Source organism: Babylonia areolata, chromosome 21 (genome assembly GCF_041734735.1).
Source record: "Babylonia areolata isolate BAREFJ2019XMU chromosome 21, ASM4173473v1, whole genome shotgun sequence".
Taxonomy (NCBI): Eukaryota; Metazoa; Mollusca; class Gastropoda; order Neogastropoda; family Buccinidae; genus Babylonia; species Babylonia areolata.
In genome coordinates, this window is record NC_134896.1 from 39,627,011 (window position 1) to 39,649,592 (window position 22,582).

At 40.9% G+C, this 22,582-nt stretch overlaps 2 protein-coding genes across 2 annotated transcripts in view; one reads left to right on the forward strand and one right to left on the reverse strand.

The window, feature by feature from the left end:
* The first annotated feature begins 4,157 nt into the window (after positions 1-4,157).
* Positions 4,158-11,938, forward strand: LOC143296483 (C-signal-like). Its single transcript, XM_076608444.1, has 2 exons — positions 4,158-4,730; positions 9,004-11,938. The coding sequence occupies exons 1-2, from the start codon at positions 4,367-4,369 to the stop codon at positions 9,405-9,407; spliced, it is 768 nt and encodes a 255-aa protein (XP_076464559.1). The 5' UTR covers positions 4,158-4,366; the 3' UTR covers positions 9,408-11,938.
* Positions 11,939-14,619: 2,681 nt separating this feature from the next.
* LOC143296482 (uncharacterized) overlaps positions 14,620-22,582 on the reverse strand; it is a 166,934-nt gene continuing 158,971 nt past the window's right edge. The window contains exon 31 of the mRNA XM_076608443.1: positions 14,620-20,069. Coding sequence (XP_076464558.1) covers positions 20,057-20,069 — 13 coding nt within the window. The 3' untranslated portion in view covers positions 14,620-20,056. The remainder of the gene's footprint in view (positions 20,070-22,582) is intronic.

Genomic DNA, 22,582 nt, shown 5'->3' on the forward strand with positions numbered 1-22,582 from the left:
CCCCCCTCCCCCACTGGCCCTGGGCGGACGGGCGGGGACTGGAACTGAACGATCTACACAGTGCCGTTCGCGCTCTTGTGATCCGGTTGCTCTCCACTTGTCTTATGTATGAAAACTTACTAAACGCTTTGTTCCCCACTAAATGAAAGTTGCCCACAAAATCTCAAAGTAACCAATGCATGAAATCTGGCTACTAAATCTCCAAATTGGCTACTGAATTACCCCTTCAGAGATGGAGGAAATCCTTTAGTTGTCGCATACAAGGTGGTGTGTCCGTGGTAGCCTATGTCACTGAAATGTTTTATATCAACGAAACGCAGGTGGAAGAGTTGACTGACGATACGCTCTTGAAGTCAATCACGTGTTCAGTGCTTGAGTCTTCGTTTCGTGAAGGTTTCGTTGTTGGAGGGAGTGAAGTCACTCATATGGATGTCTGTCCGCCGGGATGAGAGGGTCCACTGTGATCTGGGTGTTCCAGCTAGGGGAGGTCAATCCTCCAGCTAGGGGAGGTCAATCCTGGGTGTCCAAACGGGAGTGAAATTCCATGGGGGTGAAGTGTACTGGCTGTCATAGCAGTCCCCGGTGGGGGAGAGGGGGTGGGGGAATCACGGGTGCTCTACACTCCACTGATCTCGCTCTCCACGATCGGCTTCGGATCCACTCTGTTTACGCATACCTAGATTCAAACACTCCACTGTTGGACGCCGTTTTTTCTCTGTCTCTGGATCTTGTATTTGGAATGAACTTCCCCTTTCGCTTCGCCAGGTCTCCGCACTCAGCTCTTTCAAGTCTGGCCTTAAAACCCACCTCTTCACAAGACAGCCTCCCTCCCCTACCTCTTCCTTGTCTTCGGTTTCTTCAGTTTTAGAGTTATGCATGCAACGGTGTGAATGACTGGTGTGAAAGTGCTTAGATTTGTCTCTGCACAAGATTCAGCGCTATATAAATACTATCATTATTATAATTATTATTAAACATTGCTTTGGATTCACGTTTAAATTGCATTTGATTTGAGTTTAACAACCTCTACATCGGCCAAGGTCAGCCAATGAACTTGAGTCAAGGTGTTTCAGTCCGGGCTGGGGTTTTGGATGTTGAAAGTTGTTGCTCCAGATTGGCTGAAGCTGTGGATGTGCCAGTGGACACTGTGGCAGGCCCCACGGGGGTAAGCACCGAGCCTGAGGCCTGCATTCTGGACTGCTGTGACATAAAGTGTGATATTTGTCTCCACACACGACATCCGAGACAGTCTGGAGTTGCCTCTGATTCAACCCAGTATCCGCGGGTCCCGATACATCGTGGTGAACAGATATTTCCCACAGACGAATTGCTGCGAACAGAGTCCGTAGGATCCTGGGAATCCATTTGAGAACGGTTAAAGATGACGTCGGAATTAGACGTGGTGGCGTCGCTGAAGCTTAACAAGTATTATAACTTAAAGCCGGCGATGAAACCCAGTAGTACTGGTAGCCTGTATTGGTGAGTTTAACGCCATATTGGCGATCCACTACCCTAAAAGTCAAGTTGTTCGTGGCTGTGGTCTTTTCCGTGAAGGCCGGGTGGTGTGGTCGAGGCGTTGGTCCTGTTGTCATGTGGGGGTGTAGTCCTCACTGCCGGGCTGTCTAAGGAGTGTCCTCACTGTGTCCTGGCCGTTGGCGTGTTGGGGAAGTCCGCCGGGATTCAGTGGCGGCGGTCCGAGGGTGGTCCTCGCTGTGTCCTCAGACTGGACGAAACCCACAATGCTGGCTCAATGTATACAGGGCTGCAGGGAGGCCGGACAGCCAACGCCATAGGCTGGGCACTGACCACTGGGCCCCGCCCCCAAGCAGCCCCTGGCGAGAAAAGTTTCCCCCGGCCTTGGTCAGTTATACACAGCTCGGTAGAAGAGAGACGGAGTGTTTTGAAAACCCCCACACTAAGCCATTGCACAACAGTGCAGAAATTCCAGTTTCATGTCGTTACACCGGCTTTGAAAAATGTCCATTATGATCTGGTGAGATGGTGGAGGGATGTGTGAATCAGTGTCACACTGACAGTGAAGATTCCTGTCGGCTGACCATCACGTGTGTTTACAGTCTGTATATAGTCAGCTTGGTCAATCTAAACTAAAACAACGTCTGCACTCAGAATCCTTCCCATCCAACCATTGTCTATTCAGTTCCCGCAGTGCGTTTGAAATGAGTTCTTCGGCAGAAATGGATGCAACTTGGTGGGTTTTGCAGTTCAGTCTCATTGTAAAGTGCCGCTGCATACATCGTTCAGTTTTTAATGTATCATTTGGTATCAAACACTCTGACTGAACTGAAGTAATAGCCGGGCGCAATAGCCGAATGGTTTATGCGTTGAACGTTCAATCTGAGGGTCCTGAGTTCGAATCTCGGTAACGGCGCCTGCAGTGGTGGGTAAAGGATGGATACCTAAGATTTTTCCGATCTCCCAGGTCAGTCTACATACAATTACTAGTATGTACAGACCTGCTTGTGCCTGAACCCCCTTCGTGTGTATACACATGCAGAAAATCAAATCAGTACGCACGTTAGTTCAGTTTCAGTAGCTCAAGGAGGCGTCACTGCGTTCGGACAAATCCATATGCGCTACACCGCATCTGCCAAGCAGATGTCTGACCAGCAGCGTAACCCAACTTGACACGCTTTGTCAGGCCCTGAGAAAAAAAGAAAAGAAAAAAAAAAGAGAAATGTATAAAAAAGAAAAGAAAAAAGATCTACTACTAATAATAATAATATGTATAAGGCGCAAAAACTTGATGAAGTCAACTATAAGCGTACAAAAAAATAATAAATAAATAAAATAACATAAAAACAAATAAATAAATAATTAAAATATAAAAGTAAATAAAAAAAACAAAAACAAAAAAAAACAACAACAATGATGATAAGTAAGCAAATAAATGTAAAACATGCAGACACACATTCACACATACACACACATATGCATAACAGATATGTACCAAACATGCAGTTTCACAGCGGATATGAAAGCACAGTCAAATACACATAAACGTACATGAGCCCCAACACACACACACACACACACACATTACCCTGCACCCCCTCTACCCCCGGCCCCTCCTCCACACACTCATTTCTAGGCTACGTATCGCGACAGCTTCCACGGCGCACACACACAGAGGCACACTTACTTCAGTGTACAAGCACACACGCATACGCCCATATCCCCCACCCCCAACCCCACCCCGGCCCCACATATATATACAAATATATATATGCACACCAGCACGTTCCCGGCCAATATTCCGTTGCTCCCACAGTGTAGGCATGCATACACACACATACCTCATCATCTACCCCCCCCCCCCCCCCCCCCCCCCCCCCCCCCCCCCCCCCCCCCCGCACCCCCCCACACACACACATACGCACTGCACGTGCACAGAACTCTCATGACACTTGTGTACATTACACCATCGCGCACGCACACAAACACACAGTACACAAACACACAGTCCCACACATACACACAAACACACACACACGCACAGAGGCGGCTGCCACTGACTGGCCGCAAGAGGGATGGGAAAAGATCTCTGATGCCAAGAACGTGGTGTCTAGTGTGTTGCTCAGTCTATTGTATTTGGAAACTGAAACCGACAGAGACTGAGGCTGTTCCGTTTTGAAGAAATTTGCGCAGTGTTGGTTTGGAAATGATGCCGGCGATATTTGATTTGCAAAGCATCGTGCTCTACCTTTCATGCTAGACTTACACGTTAAAGATCTTGTATTCCCTGTCAGCGTTCGCCCGTGGATCACTATGGAAACAAGAGCATACCCAACATGCACACCCTCGAAAACGGAGTATGGCTGCCAACATGGTCACGTGGGGTAAGTAAACAAAATGGTCATACACGTAAATGTCAATAAAGGTCGGCAACGACCGTTAGACATTACTGGAAGAAGAAGAAGAAGAAGAAGAAGCACGTTCCTTGCAGCTGACAACCACTGATCTGAACAGTGTACATCTATTTTTAGTACAGCGGCTGGCAACTTGAACGGAACCAACGTTGCTGCTGTTTTTTCTGCGCATGTGCCAGAAATCGAAACTGCTTGGCCATGGTTAGCGGCGTCTGCTTTCGACGATCTGTACGACGCTCAGTAGGTGCCGGTCTTGCGTCCTAATTTTAGTCCGCTTGTGTCTTGTTTCGTGTCTTATCAGTCAGCGGATGTTTGTTTAGTGATAACCCCAACAGAGGAATTCGGGTCCGCAAATTGTATTTTCATTGTGCGCTGAGCAGTCCGGCTCAGTTTCACTGACGTACGCTGCTTTGACTGCACATTTGGGGAAGTTTTGACCCATTCCAGTCAGATTGCGATTTGCGATTAAATTGGATACAATGCCTTGTCCAAAGTCAGTGTTCATTTCAGGTGCCAGTCGAGGCGTGGGTCTGGGTCTGGTCAGACAGATCCTTTCCCAGCCCAGCACCCCAGACCACGTGATCGCCTCGTGCAGAGACCCCTCCACGGCTGAGGACCTGCAAGCCTTGGCCAAAGAGAACGCCTGTTTGAAGATAGTTCCTTTGGACGTCACGAAGGACAGCGACATCCAGGCAGCCTACGATCAGACGGCAGCGATAGTGGGGGAGGAGGGGCTGACTGTGCTCATCAACAATGCTGGCATCAACGACAAGTCCAACACTGGCAGCTTGGAGCAGCAGACGCGAGAAAAGATGCAGTCCCACTTCAACACCAATGCCACAGGTAGTGTGTGTGTGTGTGTGTGTGTGTGTGTGTGTGTGTGTAAGAGAACTTCAGTTTAAGGCCGGTTCACTATAAGTGTTATTAGACGTGTGTGTGTGTGTGTGTGTGTGTGTGTGTGTGTGTGTGTGTGAAGTCAAAATGATCATTGATGAGGGTAAAAGGAGGTATGTATTTTTTTATCGATTCTGTCATGTTGTCACATACATACATTTAGTTTTGCCTGTATTTAGAGACATGTGGTTCAACTCAGTCCATTTGACCAAACTATCTATATTGTTCTGAAGATCATTTACAAGTTAAGTTGGATTATCATTATTTGACTGAAGTGAGGTGTCGTCCACAAACATTTCACATGTGCACTGTATATGTAATGGCAAGTCATTTATATAGGTGGAAAATAAAAGTGGTCCAAGCACAGATCCTTGTGGTACACCAAATTTTACAGGCAGTAAATCAGACCTGCTAGAACTGATTTCAACCAACTGATGACGGTCACTGTGAAAGGAGATAAAAAAAAAAAAAATTGAAAGCATCATTTGACAAATTGTAATGCGTGAGTTTTCTGATAAGAAGAGAGTGGTTAATTATGTCAAAAGCCTTGGCGAAGTCAGCAAAGAGAATACCTGTGAACACATTATTGTTTATATTTGAAAGGCATCTTTCATTAATTTGTATGAGAGCTGTGTGACAGGAGTGATTTTCCTGAAAACCTGACTGGTTTTCGTGTATCAAATCACATTTCTTGAGACAGGAATTAAGGTGAGATTGTACATGTCTTTCAAGTGGTTTGGACAAAACAGACAGTATAGAAATAGGTCTATAATTAGAGGGATTACCTCAGTCACCTGCTTTGTACACAGGTATTTATCCTTAGCTTGCTTAAATTTTAATGGGAAAAGCTGTTTATCAATACGTAAATTATACATAGGTGAGAGTGTCTGATATGTGTATGTATGTGTGTGTGTGTGTGTGTGTGTGTGTGTGTGTGTGTGACCTTGGTGTTTACATTTATGTCAGTCAAGGGTTAATTAGGCTTGTGTGTCTTCAAGACTGCAAATTGTTGCATATGCGTTCAGTATATCCTTCTTTCTCACCCTCTCTGTCTCCCTCTGTCTGTTTGTCTGTATCTCTCTCTCTTTCACCTGGGATATCTATTTTCATATACTATTTTATATGTATATGGAATTTTGCTTCCTTTCACAATGAGCGTTTCCCCCCTTTATTGCTCTGTGTATCTCTATATTAGACTTACTGTTTCATATTCACATTAGTTTAATAGTATTTGATAATGCACACAGTATGCTTATGTCTGGGTAAGTGTGTGTGTGTGTGTGTGTGTGTGATTTCTCTGTGTTGCTTTTTTCACAGTAATCCCTCTGAATTGATTTAACCAACTGATGAGGTCACTATCCAAAGGTCAAACAAATATGAATACAAATGAAAGCATCATTGCAATTTGCGTGATTTTCATAAGAAGAGATGTTCATTATGCAAAGCGTTTGCAGAAGTTGCAAGTGAATCTGGAAATTATGTATATGAAAGCTCTTTCATTATTTGTAAATGTGACAGGATGTTTCTGCCGATGGTTTCCGTACAAATCAATTTTAGCTATAGTAGATTGACTTGTCTGAAGTTGGTTTAAAAAAGACATATAGAAATGTTATAATTATTATTTTTTTTACATTAGTGTTATTACTTATAGCATGCTTAAATTTTATGGAAGCGTTCATACCTAAATTAAACAAGGGAGAGTTTGATAAAAAGTAGGGACTGTGTGTACCATGTTTCATTATAGTAGAGTAAATAGCATGTGCATTAAACTCAAAAGTACTATGCGTTCAATATCCTCTGTTTACTACTCCCACTCACTTGTGTAAACAAAGTGAGTCTATGTTTTAACCCGGTGTTCGGTTGTCTGTGTCTGTGTGTCTGTGGTAAACTTTAACATTGACATTTTCTCTGCAAATACTTTGTCAGTTGACACCAAATTAGGCATAGAAATAGGAAAAATTCAGTTCTTTCCAGTCATCGTGTTTAAAACAATATTGCACCTCTGGGATGGGCACAAAAAAATAAAAAAAATAAAGCCTAATTATATGCAAACTGCATTTACTGTTATATTTATATTTTTTGTATTCTCTAAACTTGGCACTTTGATCTGATATTCTGACCCAACAACAAGAGCAGTCACTATTACCATTTTTTGTTCAAACAGGAACTCCTTTTGCTAAGCATGGAAGTTTTATTTATTTTGCAAACGTTTTTGTGCAGATAGTAAAAAAGGGAAATTACTCTGTAATTAATGCTAGGGGACTTAATTCGAATCTGGTTAGGACTTTTTTTTTCTTTTTTTTTTTAACGCGAAGTTTTATAATAACAAAGTGTATCACAAGTGAGTCTTGTCTTTTCATTTCTTGTCCACAAAGTTCTCTGGGTCAATAGTTCTTTGTGTGGTTTCTTTTTCCAGGTTCTCTAACACCAGTAGGTCAGCCTATTATGTGCTGTGTGATAATTATCATTTAAAAACTTGTTAGATAAGCTTTATCAGCTACTTGGGATAGTCCGTTCAAAAAGTTGTTTGATATTGAGCTGTATCAGTTATCAGTTACTCAGGGTAGCGAGTATCACATGACAAAGACTGCTGCCTATTTTTCTTTCTTTTTTTAATACTTTTTATAATTGTCAACCTTCTGTTGAAGATACACGTTATCAGCCTCTTTACCATTGTCATTATAATTATCTGGCTTTTTTTTTCATCACTTGGTTGGTGTGTGATTTGTTTCCCATCGACAGATCTGGAGTGATATAGCAGTATTATTTATTATACGAGGGCCAGTTTAATTTGAAATGTGATAATGAAATTGCTCCACTTTCTAAATAAGATTTTTTGTTTCGTACATAAATGTCTGTGCGAGTGTGTGTGTGTGTGTGTGTGTGTGTGTGTGTGTGTGTGTGCTATATAAGAAGAAACTGATAAAAGTACATGCACCATCACTGACAAATTTCCCACAAAACTGTAATTGTGTTCTGGTACATGAATCTTCCTGCTAATTATTTGTGTCATAATTCCAATCATGCCATTTCTAATTCAGCTGTGGTCACATGTTAGGCGTAAAGCTTGCAAGTGAGTCTCCATGAGTGTGTGTGTGTGTGTGTGTGTGTGTGTGTGTGTGTGTGTGACTTCCCAGCTTAAAGGGTATGCATTAATAGAAGAAAAAAAATCAACATATTCTCATGCCTTTGACATCAAAGAAATGATGCTTAAGTGTTTGAATTCATTTGATAATGTAAACTTGCAAGAAAAGAACTTTCTTTCCATTGACAAAAAAGGCCGAGTTGGGGACAGGAGTTTGACATTTACAGGTATGAGACATGCGAGGTTAATCATCTCAAGAGTAAACTACCCCCCCCCCCCCCCCACACACACACACTCATTCACACAAATACACACTCACACACACACACACACACTGTATTCCCTATGTGCTTTTTCTACAATTTTGCTTATGTTGTTTTTTTAACATTCACACACATACACACACACACGCACATCTAGACACCACACTCACACACACTTCACCTCCCCACCCCCCCCCCCTTTTTTTTTTGTGTGTGTGTCCTCTAATAAGTGGAAAGACGTTAGATTGAAGACGACTACTGCTGTAATGCCTACTTATCCTGTCAGCATTTGTGAAAACAACAGAAAAAATAACAAGAAAAACAATTCTTTTGTGTGTTTTTCTTTATTCTGAGAAACTAGAGATCCATTTGCATAAAAAACAAACAAACCCACAAACAAACCAGTAATGAAAATGCCACTGGTTCATTAAAGGTTGTGTGTTTGAAAAAGTATAAATATCATCGGTCAAAGATTGTCATATGCTTTCAGTTCGGCCAACAACTAACCAAGACCTGTATGAGGAATGGTTTCTCCACTGCAATAGGAATTCACTAACAGTTCAGTCTTCTGTGAAGTACTATGATTTTCAAAACAGAGGCAACATTGCACTGATTGTGCTGCAGCATTATAATTTGGGGCTAGTTGGCCTTTGGGAACCATCCCAACGCAGACCGTCCTTAATTAAACCCTCTTGACAGAGAGTGGGAATGTATCTTGGGCAAGACACTCTCCACTGTAATCAAATTCCAGCCCAGATTCTGATAGTTGGGACAGCAGATGTCTCCTCTGCTGTTGTGATGGTCATTTTCGGACACAACTACCATACATACATACATACACAGGTTCCTTGAAATGGTAGTTGTGTGTTTTCAGCACCGGTGCTGATGACCCAGAAGTTCCTCCCCCTTCTGAAGAAGGCGGCAGTCAGAAACGGTTCTCTCCCCCTGGGCTGTGAGCGTGCCACTGTGGTCAATGTCTCCAGCATCATGTCCTCCATCCAGGACACTGCAACCAAGGCCAAGACAGACGCCTACCACTACCGCGCCTCCAAGGCCGCTCTCAACATGTTCACAGCCCTCATGGCTACGGAATTCAAAGAGTCTGGAATCCTGGTGGCGGCGATCCACCCCGGGTGGGTGAAGACCGACATGGGGGGGTCCTCGGCTGTTTTGGAAGTTGACGCGAGTGCGAAATATGTCTGGTCATCCATCACCACAATGACTTCGGAATCATCTGGCCTGCTGCACAATTACGATGGCACCGTTCTGCCTTGGTGATTGGTGCTGGCTGAATGTCCTGAGGGGAATTATTGGGTAAGGCTGAATTGGTAGGTTGCTCTAGCAATGGACATGGCATGTACTTTATCTGTTCAAGGAAGGAAAGGTATTTGTCATCAAGAGATTCTGTTTTGCTGATTTGAAGTGAACATAAAACCCACTATTAGCTCAAATCTTTTTTTTTTTTTTTGAATACAGTATTGTATGATGATTTATATTTGACTTACACTTTCATGTGGGTTTTCTCCTGTAGGTTATGATTATGATTTCTCATATCAGCATTACTTATGAACAAACATGTTTGGAAAGAAAATCCTCAGTAATCTTGATGTGGACTGTCAAGCTGGACACAGAAGAAAGGTGGTGATGTTTCAGTTTCAGTTTCAGTAGCTCAAGGAGGCGTCACTGCGTTCGGACAAATCCATATACGCTACACCACATCTGCCAAGCAGATGCCTGACCAGCAGCGTAACCCAACACGCTTAGTCAGGCCTTGAGGAAAAAAAAAAGAAAAAAAAAAAGGTGAATAAATGATAGATAAGCTTACACAAATAAATAAATAAATAAATAATAACTATAATGTAAAAAAAAAAAAAAAAAAGCAAATAGATGTAAAACATTAAGACCCACATTCACATATACACCCACACATGCATAACAGATATGCACCGAACACGCAGTTTCACAGATATGAAAGCACAGTCAAATACATATAAACGTACATGAGCTCCAACACACACACACACACCCCACACACATTACCCTGCACCTCCTCTACCCCCCTCCTCCACACACTCATTTCTAGTCTACGTATCACAGCTTCCACGGCACACACACATACACACACACACAGACAGATGAACACTTACTTGTACAAGCGCACACACATATGCCCATATCTCCACACACATATGTACAAAGATATATATATACGTTCCAATATCCTGTTGCTCCCACAGTGTAGGCATGCATACACTCACATACCTCATCCTCTACCCCACCTCCCTCCGCACCCCCACCTCCCCCTCACACACACACACACACACACACACACGCACGTGCACAGAACTCTACTGACACTTGTGTACACTTACACTCTCGCGCATGCACAAACGCACTCAAAAATACAGACCCACACATGCACACAAACACACACATACACACACGCACAGAGGCTGCCACTGATTGGCTGCAAGAGGGATGGGAAAAGATCTCTGATGCCAAGAACGTGGCGTATAGTGTGTTGCTCAGTCTATTGTATTTGGAAAAGCCCATAGAGACTCTGTTCCGTTTTGAAGAAATTTGCGCAATGTTGGTGATGTGAGTGTGATAATGCTAAGGAAAACATGTCTTGCTAAATCAGTGTTATTTGTAGCTACATGAAGATGAACTCATGGAAATCAAGTCAGATTAACTTTATTATCTCCAAAGAGAAATTATCTGTCAAGATGTGTGTGGTTTGTGTGTAATATAGTGTTTGTCTTTAGAGAAGCACAGAACACAGGCAGATAAATTACTAGGGAAACAAGTCTTATCACGCTGAATGTCCATGGTATCCACAATAGAAATTTGGCAGTCCGTGTGTTGCTGTCATGTAAACCAGTGAAAGTCAAGTCTCTGGACAGTGCTAGATATAGCAAATACAGGTAACAATTTTTCTACACTCTTTTAAGCAAAAAGTGAACTTTGTGAAAGATCATCCAAATAGTTATGCCAAGCGCTTAAAATAAAAAGTGATGGGAATGGTTCATGCAGTGATTTATTATAACTGGAAAAGAAAATTGTTGATATTTTGGCGATACAAATTTATGACATCATACTTGGAACATTGTGGATCAAATATTAAACAGAGTTTGACATTAATGTATATACTGCTGGATCATCATGGTGCAAAAGTGAATTGAAAAACAATAATTGTGATGATAGTGAAACAATGTGTTTAAATTGGGGGGAAAACAAACAAACAAAAAACAACAAATATATATATATATATATTTATATATATCTGTGTGTGTGTATTCTCATCTTAAAAAAACAAACAACAAAAATCTTTACAACGGTTTGTTTTAAAATCTGACTTCTCATTGTGACTGGACAAAGAAGGGTATTTCTAATGGTATGTTTATAGTTGTAATTAATTGGCCCGTCATGTTTTCTTTTGGTTGTGAAAATTTTCACAGGCAGCAGCCATGTTTTCTGGAATGCTAGATAGCTCAGGTATTTTTGCAGGGATTTATCATTCTGTTTTTATCTTTAAAATTGTTCTTGCCTTTTTATTTATTCAGATCTGCATACCAATTGCCTTCTTATTTTATTCAAGTCTATTAAGGGTTCCCTTTTTATTTATATACATCTGTTTACCAGTGTTTCTACGAAACTAAGTACCAAAGAGTGAGTAATGCATTTGACTGCAATTATTTCTTTGCACAATGTATGTTGTTGAGATAGTAAATGCAGCTTGTTTACAAAATGGGATGTGATTGTAGTGAGCATGAAATTTAATGAAATATGAAGAGAAAGATTTATGTTTCTTGACTGTCAAAGACACGAAAGCCTTTTTCACTTTCTGTTTACAAACTCACAGAGAGCATGGTGCAGTCATACCCTGTAGCATGCTGGGATTTGAGCACAAGTTTGTAAAACATAATCACCGTACAAAACACAACTAAACAATCTACACCCCCACTCTCTCCCTCACACACACACACACACACACAAACACACTATTGCACCTCACCGGTAAAAAGAAAAAAAACACCAAAAAACAAACTTTGTGTCACACACATACTCAAATCCTTCTTTCAAAAGCATTCAAGTGAAAATAAAATACAAACAAGGATGATAACTTTTTTTTATGAATTTAATGGCAAAACCCCAGCTGTTTCTCTAACACGCATGTCTATATAGAACCAGCAGTTGTGATATCTGTTGCCGCTGCTTCTGTACAAAAACACACCTGGCCCTCAAAACAAACATCCTCCCTTCTTACTCATGAGCTGAAAGCCCCTTCTTTTTTACCCACTGTAATAATTAATCACCTCACATCTCTTTCTGTTTCTTTTTGATGATGAAGCAAATGTATGTTCATTACTCATATTTTGAAAATGAGTATGGACCCCCAAAATCCTCTCCCAGTGGCGAACGTAGTGAACGAAACATAATAAAACATAGCAAATCATCATCATGAAACAGTGAACTTTTACACATATACACACACGTATACGCACACATACACCCACCCACACACGCATATTCTGTCTAAAGAAGACTGACATGAGTCATAGCAAAAGGCAGTGGAGCGCAAACAGTAAGGACAGACATAACAACCCTGTGTTGGCTCAACATGTTAAGTACAAACCTAACATCCCCCATCAGTCCAGACTGGTAAGTTCAGAGGTTAAAAATAATATAAAAAAAGGTTCCAAGTCCTATAGCCTTTCACAGCCATCAGAACAGTGAATTCCTATCCACTGTGTCCAGGGCACACATCACAGGAAGGAGGGGCCCAGTCCTCTCCATCCACTGTTCTAACCCTCCCTAGCTGAAGTCGCTGACCATCTGGTCGACAGTACAGAAGTATAAGGACGAAAACCAATCGCTTCACCAACAGCTTTTCCCGCAAAGCAGTCAATGCCCTATTTCTCAAACAAATCCAGTATGATAAATAGAATTGTGCAATCAACAACCATCTACCTGAAGATCCAGTCATCAGCCCCTTCCACATGTAATATGCGGCTTCTGTTCAAATGTGTGTGTGAGAGAGAGAGAGAGAGTGTTATGTGTGTGCAAGCACAAGTTTTTATATTGATATGCACTTGTATGCGTCCTAATTTCTACTGGATCTGTGTTTGTGTATGATTTTCAATTTACGTTCGTACCTTGTTATGTACTATCCCCCCCAATATTCCTTGTGACCCCAGTACACTTGGTAATAAAGACATATTCTGTTCTACTTACACCTGGGTGGAGTGAGGAAAACCAGGACAACAGTGTCTTTCCCAAGGACACAAGAACACAGGGCCTTGGACCCAAATCCCTGGTGGACATGGAATCATACGTCCAGCACCTGCCTGATTCTGTCACGCTGCCTCCTTGGCACTGTGAAGTACAGGAGTGAATTAAACAACCTTTTGTGGTCAGCTGAAGTGTAATATTCTCTATGCTCTCAACACACCTGTGTATCTTGGAGAGAGGGTAGCCCGTAGGGAAGAAGAAGCCCCTAACTCCACTGTTATAAAAATTTGATTAAAAAAAAAAGGAGAGAAAAAAAGATACGGGACAATTCTTGCTGGTGTATAAAAACATGGGTTGGCATCAGAAAGATGAGGTTTTGCAAACAATATGAGTGGATTTTGTGATATCTTTCCTTAAATCTGTGAATGTCACTATTGTGTTTGTTATCTGGAAAAATGTTCTGACCTGTTAATGTTTTGCGGTTTGGAAAAAAGAAAAGAAAAAAAAAGATGGGTTCTGGTAAGGATAAAATTTAAATACACAGTACTTTAAAAATAAAAGGGAGATGACTGCAGTAACTCTTGTCTGCCATATAGCACATACGCTGTTTGCTGGCTTGAGCAAACAGTTCTGTATATGCAGCAAAATGGTGAGAGCTGATTTTGAAGTACTGATGATCTCAACCTGTTTGAATTCCAGAGGTCTTTAACTGGGAAAATATTTATGTTGTGGATACTGCACACAATTCTTTCTTTCTTTTTTTCATCACCTGTCTTGTCAAAAAAAAAAAAAAAAAAAGTAAATAAAGCAAACCATTTCCTTTAATCATCAGGGGAATTCACAACACAATTACATGTTAATTCAAACATGTAAGACACATTCACACACACAGTGACGGATCTACTGATAAATAATGCAATAAAAACATCAATACCCTTTACCTACAGCTGCACAAGAGCGATTGTGTCCGATCAACTTGTTTCAGTCACTCACATAATCCTTGTAGATCATGAACAAAAAGTGAAAGCAACATCAAGGGGTACTCAAAAACAAATAAATTATAAAGTCACATCCAAAAAAAGTACATCAAGAAAACACATATACAAAAAAAACTGTACAGTTGTGTATCCACAAACAGTGCAAAGGCACCAAGACCAGCCTTGATCTTCAATATCAATCAGTTGATTTTCTTCATAAATCCACACACTGTGTCTAGCGATGGGAAACTTGAGACCAACAGTTCATCACAATGGAATGATTTGCTTTGTTTTTTTTTTTTTTTTTTTTTTCAATATATCGAGCTTCATGGCAAGCCAAAAAATACCAGCAGTCATTTTGATGTCACAGTGCACAACAAGTGCTGTGTTTGAGAAGTGAAATCGGTGGTCAAGTCAATGACAAAACAGCATCTAAAAAGAAAAAAAAATATATATATAAGGACATATATTTTGATCTCAGCCAGACCTTGGGCAAAAACGATCGCGGCCAGACCTAAGACAATATAAATGGTAGAAACGTACTGGGACTGGGAACGGAAAAGCAAAGTAAAACTTCCGGCAAGGTACATCACCAGGAGAGACCATCCAAAAAACAAAAACCACCAAAACAAGATCATGTATGGTACACTGTACATTGTTACAGCAAGAACAAAGTGCACAGAGAAATGTTTCTGTGTACTGAGACATGTTTAATCTGGACGGACGGCTCTGAAGAACAGTCTTCAGGTATGTACGCTGCAGCACATGCATAGTCTCCTAGGTTCATTCTCCTGCATGCACATAGTTTTGGACACACTTGCTAACACATACATAGCTGTATGAGCTGCCTGGTACAACACAGACAAATATATATATTCTATTGAATCATACCTATACATCCACCCATACACACACACACACACACTAAACTTTCAAATTCATTCCTATCACAAGAGCTGTTTGCATACATTAGGCCATGCAAAGATAGACATCTACACTCATGTCTCAACAATATTCCCCATCACAAAAAGTTGAAAAACTAGATCTACTTTCAACTGATATACATGACAACAAAGATTTTCCAAAAGATTTCTATTTCATGCAGGGCACAGTACTACATGCAAGTAAACATAAACAAAAAGTTATAGCGGACATGGCATAAACAGCTTCATTCACAACGCTTAACCAAGAGGAAGATACAAACTACAGTGCAAGTGATTCGCTGTTAGTCCGTGTTGTGTTGTGCTATCTTCAAAGCCTCAGTAAACCAGGCGTTCAGCCACATGTTTACAAACAATTGCTGGACAATGCAAAAAGGCTGTTGTGCAATGATGGTGGTGACATATTTTAAGATATCACCCAAGATGCTGGCACATTTCCATAACTTAAAATCTGGGACATCTCAGCCCAAGTGGTGACAGTATGCCAGTTATGTAAAGTGGTAAACAGATAGTTTGACAAACAGAAACGGAACCTTGATATTACCTAGCAACCAAACCTTTGTGATGTACTTAGTTCTCAGCACATAACCATTATTATAGTTACAAACAGAACTGTTCAACACTTCAGTGAAATCACAATGGTTGAAGGTTCAGACAGCAGAGCTTGAAGCCACACAGCAAGCACAATGTTATTTCCACATCTCTCCTCACTGTTTAGCTTTTGTGCTGCATGCACCCACCCCCCTGACTCCACCTTCATACCACCACTTACATCAAACATTCCTTCATTTGCAACTGATTGCACTCCCTCGACTACATCCATAAAAACAGATGGTCTGCGCCCATTAATTCACTTTCACACACACTTGTTTGGAAGAAACTCCATTCTTGTCAACTCTTGTCCTGGTTTGGTCAAACAAGTAACTCTGGCTGGATGATATCAACTTAGAAAAAGAAAAGAAAAAAAAAAAAAAGATCCTGTTGTAAAAATTCCTAAATGAATTAATTTTCTGACAAAGTTATTTCAAGCAACGGCGCACTGAAATACAATCCCTGAGAAGATGCGCCATGGACAGTGACAGTGACAGTAACATCACGGTCAGTGACGGGGGAAAATGATGCATTCCTATCAAGATCTACGACAGTCGAGGAATGTAGCTTTGACTTCACTGGGAGGAAAGGAGCTGGAGAATAATGGGGGGAAGGGAACCGAAATAAAACAAAATGAAACGGAACCATATTTCACCAGGGTAATGATACAAGCAAATGTAAATGTATGCTTTTCCCACCTAGCCCTGGGGAGACAGGGTACAGGGGAAAGAAAGTGAGGGAAGTGTTGACATGTTCACATTCTTGTTATGCCACGTTTCTTGGTTGAGACTTGACTCCATTACACCTTGGAAATTAATATTGAAAAGAAACAGAAAAGAGACGAACATGTCTGCACTTTGACAGGGGCAAACTGTCTGTCCCATAACTCAATCCACTAAACTTAAAAAAGAGAAGCAATCTTCCACCAGTGGCGTAAGTGACTGTATTCTGTAGTAGTTAGCGTACAAATGATCAAGCAATTAAATTCAAGTCGCATTTCATATTTTGTGGACTGAAGCAGAAATGATTCAGTGCTGTTTATATGATAAATCAGACAGCTTTATCTTTCCAAAAGAACAAGCGGACAATAAGGTTATTACTGTATTGTTACTGTGCTTCATGGCGGTGCAATGAAAATATTACATCATACATTACTTCGCATCAGTTCACTGCAACATACTTAACCTGCTCTATTATAAATACTGCAATACATACCTTGTTCATTATCAATGTTACTTTTATTGTTAGTACATATATTACCATTAAAATTAATGTACAATGTGCATTTTAGCAGTGAAAACCGAAAAAAAAAAGACATTATATGCATTGGAATGTGTACTTGCTTAATGCATCTTGAGTCCCTGTATCACAGACTGAAAGAGAAAGACTCCATTTGATCAATCAATCATTTTCCTCATAATTTGCAAGCTATTTCTGACAACTCGATGTCTACACCACAGTCTGACATCCAGCTGGGTAAAGAGCAGAAATCTGACATCCAGGGGAAGACATCTCCACAGCAGGGAATTAAGGGTTGTTATAAAATAAAACAAACAAAACAAAATCTGATTCCTCTAGTAAAACACTCTTCCAAAACATGAAGGAAAAAAAAACCCAACTGTTCATGCAAGCTTCATTTGCATAAAAATGAAGGACATAACTCTTGAATTTGATTTAATCCAAGCAATCTTTGAGTGACTGTTTTACTGACCATTCTTTGCATAAAATTCCAGAACATAACGTTAAAATCTGATTTAAATCAAGCAACCTGTTTGTAAGTTTTACTAATCACTTTAAAAAAAAAGTATTAATTCAACAATAAACTAAGCTGTAGGAAATATTACTCACTACATGCATGTCCAACAGAAACCATTGTAATCACAAACTGTTGATTTTGTTGTTCTTGTTGTTGCCAAGCCACTCATTCTCTGCACACAGTTTCTTCAAAGTCTCCAGAACAGTGCCATATATCCAGGGTCAAGTGGAGTGTTTTGCCTGAAAGCTTAAGGGAGGGGATGGACGTGGGGAAGTGGGGGGCACAGTCACGTCTAAACAGCTGTCCCCAAGCTGCTCCGAGTGCTCAACATTCTGTACATTTTTAAGAACATATGGCGGCATTTGACTGAGATGGATATTGCTTTACAATGCACAGTGACTGGTTCCCTATACTCTAAAACTACAAAGCAGAATGGATATTGCATTTGATTAATGGATATTGGTTTCAGATTATCTGTTTTAACTGCAATGGATATTGCTTTCAATAAATATTGATGATACTCATTTCAAATAATATTAACAATATAAAATTACAGAAAGTCTGTTTTTGATGAATAATTATCACACCTTTTAGCTAATATTATTATGTGGCACGTCACCATTTAATATTCATTATTGTAATGTTCAATGTAAACCTATTGCACTCACATAAACATTAATATTTGTGTGTATGTTAATCTGGTGGCTCAGGGATTCTGTGAAGTACGTGGGAGGGGGCAGGATAGTGCAGGGGGCAGAAAAAATACACTGCAGTTTGACTGTGAGACACACACACACACACACTCTGACATTAACCCCTTGACTGCCAAACGTTGGAGAAATGAAAACCAATGTACCATGAATTTGAAGAGCAGTCATTACTTCTTGTATGTACTTTTAAGTGATGTTATTGATTTTTACTGAATAAACGTGATGCACTGTGATGGAGAAGAAGTCCCAATAAAACAATGAGGACCGACATCTTAACCTGTACGCTCAGTGAGGCAACAGCTATTCACTGATGTTCAAACATATTGATCAGCAGCAGTGACGGGGTTAAGTGCGCAGGGACCAGCTGAAAGAGGAACACGACCACAGGATCAGTACGCAAAAGGCAGAAAGGATAAAAACCCAGCTGCACAGCCACAGCAAGAACAGGCAGACAGGCGGATGCTAGCAATCAGTGAACATCAACCAGTCACAGACAGGTAGACAGACAGGTGGGTGTTAGCAATTAGTGAACATCAAGCAGTCAAAGAAGCGGAAAAGCACCAGAAACCAATCTAAAGCCAAGCACAGACACACACACACACACACACAGACACACAGGTTGCTAGTGTCATGCGCCCAGCCACAGAACACTGCAAGGAGCCCTCAACTTTCTTCATGCTGCTCATATGGGTTTCTGTAGAAATTTGTGTTGATTCAATGCTTTTAATTTCACACAATGTTCAAACTGAGGGAGATTTTTTTTTTTTAAATTACCACACAAAAGAGAGAGAGAGAGAAAGATAGAAATTCTCATCATTCAAAAGTCTTCTCTGACTTGTAAGTTAAAAACAAAAAGTTTAAACAGTTGTTTTCTGTGTCTTTTTCCCTTTCATTTATTGTCTTCATTATAGTTCATGTACCAGGGAACACATTTTAAATCTTACATTTAAGAATCTCAAGATATGTACCTAAAAACTCCACACCCCCACTTGTTGACCATCCTATCAATTCAGCAGCAAACATCATCACATGCTCCTCCCTACCTTGTCATGATCTAGGCAAACACCATCTTCACCACTCCTAACTTGCATGCACTTTTTCAACACTCACAGCAAGTTTTTCATCAGCACACTGATCACAAACACCACTCCTCAGAAACAAGCAACAAAGCGTCCATCACCAGCAAGGACAAAGACTTGAGACAGAACATCAACAGAAGTTAATTACATCACCATTATCTCTTGGATCCACCACACCATCATATATATATATTCCATATCCAACTACTGCTGCTTTGAACTGAAAGCTTGGCTGCACACAGTCCACAGATCAGACAAATGGTGATGGTGGTTTTTTTCCCCCACTGTTTCACCAAATGCCTCAGTGACTATGGTTGTACAAATGTGTGTTATTCCCCTACCCCACCACCCCCCTCCCCAGCCCCCCTCCCCCACCTCCACACCTTTAACTCCAACAGGGAAGATGTCTACACGCTTACACAACACATAGCGGTACAGGTCAGCCACATATACAGTACACCGCCACGCCATGCCACGCCACGCCATCCCAACACACACACACAATACTGGGCAGAGAGGCTGGCCACTGAATGGCGAACAGACACCATGAGCGCGCCGAGTTAGGTCCCCCTGGCAACAAGGAAGAGGAAGAAGAGAAGGACGAACGTATGGCATGCAGTCAGGTTAGCACGAGTCATCGCTCATCGAGCCAGCCTGCCACAGAAAGAAATACAGTACAGGAGCATGCCAGGCAGTCAGGGTTACTTACTCTTGTTAGTCTACACACACACACACACACACACACTGTCACTGGACAAAACAACAACCAACTAACCAATGCTGGCAAGCAATCAGGGCTACTTACTGTTCATTCATCTACACACACACACACCTCACCATCACAGTAAAAACAACAACCAACCATACAACCACCCACCTACTGGCTGAAAAAGTGGACACATCACTGGTGAGACCTGTAAATTCTATGCAAGTATAATAAAACTATCAAGCCATACTCATCCTCTTTTCAAGCAATTCTTGTGACAGCCGCACATTTTCAATCAATGACATTGACAGACCACAGGTTAGAGCTGAAAATTCCATGCGAGTATAAAACTGACAAGCCATACAAGCTAAACCCTCTGTTCAGACCCCTCTTTTCTAGCAATTCTATTGACTATTACACATTTTCGTTTGATGCCATGAACAGATCACTGGTTAAAGCTGTAAATTTTATGCAAGTATACATGCAAATGTAACAATCATCAGGCCGTACATGCTACCCCCTCCCAATCCCAACTCTCTCTTCTAGTAAATCTAGCAACAGTGAGACATTTTCAATCGATGCCATGCTCACGAAAACCATCAACACTGCCTCCATGAACTGATTTTGGGTAAATATTCAACACTCAAGTGGCTCTCAAAACTTCACACGTCAGTTCTGACTAAGGAATCTAGGGGTTTCTGATCTAGCTATGCAAGTCTATCCACAGTCAGCTCACACACTGCCATGCATGACCATTTCACACAACATCTTATCACAGAACATTATGTGTTACCCAATCCACACAGACAAATGATGACATTCACATCACACACACATGCAAGCCACAACACTGTACTGTGAGTTCACACATTTGACACACTACATGCACTGATCTTGCACTATATGACAGGTATAGTATGTCTGTTGTTTTGCATACTGCACGGCGGTGCTTATGTTATGCATAAAAATAACGTCAACATCTACTTCTTACTTTGGCCAGAGGTCTAACTTGGCCATTCTGCATTAGTTTGGATGGAGTTAAAAAAGAAAAAAAAGGTGGGTCTTAAGTGCATCAAGATAATCAAGATACTTTTCAGTGCATGACAAGCTAAAGTCGCAGCCAGAATGTGTATGGCTCACAGTTAATAAGTATGAGCATGAACATCACATCTACAAGGAGACTGCTAAGAATATCATTAAAAAAACAAAACAAAACAAAAAAAAACACCTACATATATATACATATGTGTGTGTTTGTGTTTATGTGCGCGTGTTGGCTGTAGGTGTTTGTGTTTATGTGCATGTGTTTGCAAGTGTTTGTGTGTGTGTGCGTTTGTTCCGCTCAACTGAAGTTTAAGATCAACAAAATCTAATGATCTTGTTGTTAAATGTCTTCAGCAAAATGCACCAGGTGTGTGCAGGTATCATGCCTAAGTAAAAGGTGCACTGGTTTCACAATGTTACTGTTTACATGTGTTTGTAAAAAAAAACAAAAAAAACTTCACTCAAGTGCATTTTCTTTTTGTCCACACACCACACACACACACACACCACACTACACACATCAAACCGCACTACACACACACCACATCACACTACACACATCACATCAAACACAAAGAACCATATAATTATGCATGCTCACACAGTTCTTTTGAACAGGGAGTTCTCTGCCTATCAGACGTCAGTGAGAGACCTGTGAAAGAGTTATTTTTGTTCCTTGTGTCACAAACACACACACAGAGACACATACTCACTAATACCATTATTAACACACACACACACACACATCCTCTCATACACACATTACCACCTGTTGAAAAAGACCTGTTCAATGGCCAGCAGAACACAGCTTTGAAAGCGCCTCAATCATCAATCAGAGGGAAGAATTGTCACAGAAAATTTATGTGGTTTAGTTGCAGACGCGTTAAAAAGACACTAAGCATCCTGGTATACGTGTATTGATATGGGACAAATAGAGAGCTGAGCAGAACGGGGTTCCATGGCAAAGCTGGAGGACTGAAAGCGACTCATGATGGTTTAAACTATTTTCAATTATTGCAAGACTGTTACGTTAGCTTATGAGCAGACAGCTAATCTGCAAGTGTAAAGTTATTGTATTACATGAAATCCTAGCCAGGTCAGGAGTGCTCAATGCTCAAACAAGAAACAAGGCCAGTAACTTCTCTTTTGCTCACTAAGTAAGTTACTCAACTTGTTTCTTGTTTGCCATGGAAACAAACAAATTATCACCAATATTTCACATGCCGGAGAAAGCAAACCAAAACAAACAGCTAGCATGTGGTTAAAGATTTTATTTAAGAGATATTGCAGGCATCAGCTTGTGACTGAAATACAGCAGAACGAGAATCATAGATGAGTCAACTGTTCAGCAGGCATTTTCAAAGTCCTGAAGGGTAACCTTTACATTAATCCACGAAGGAACTGAGCACCAGTTTAA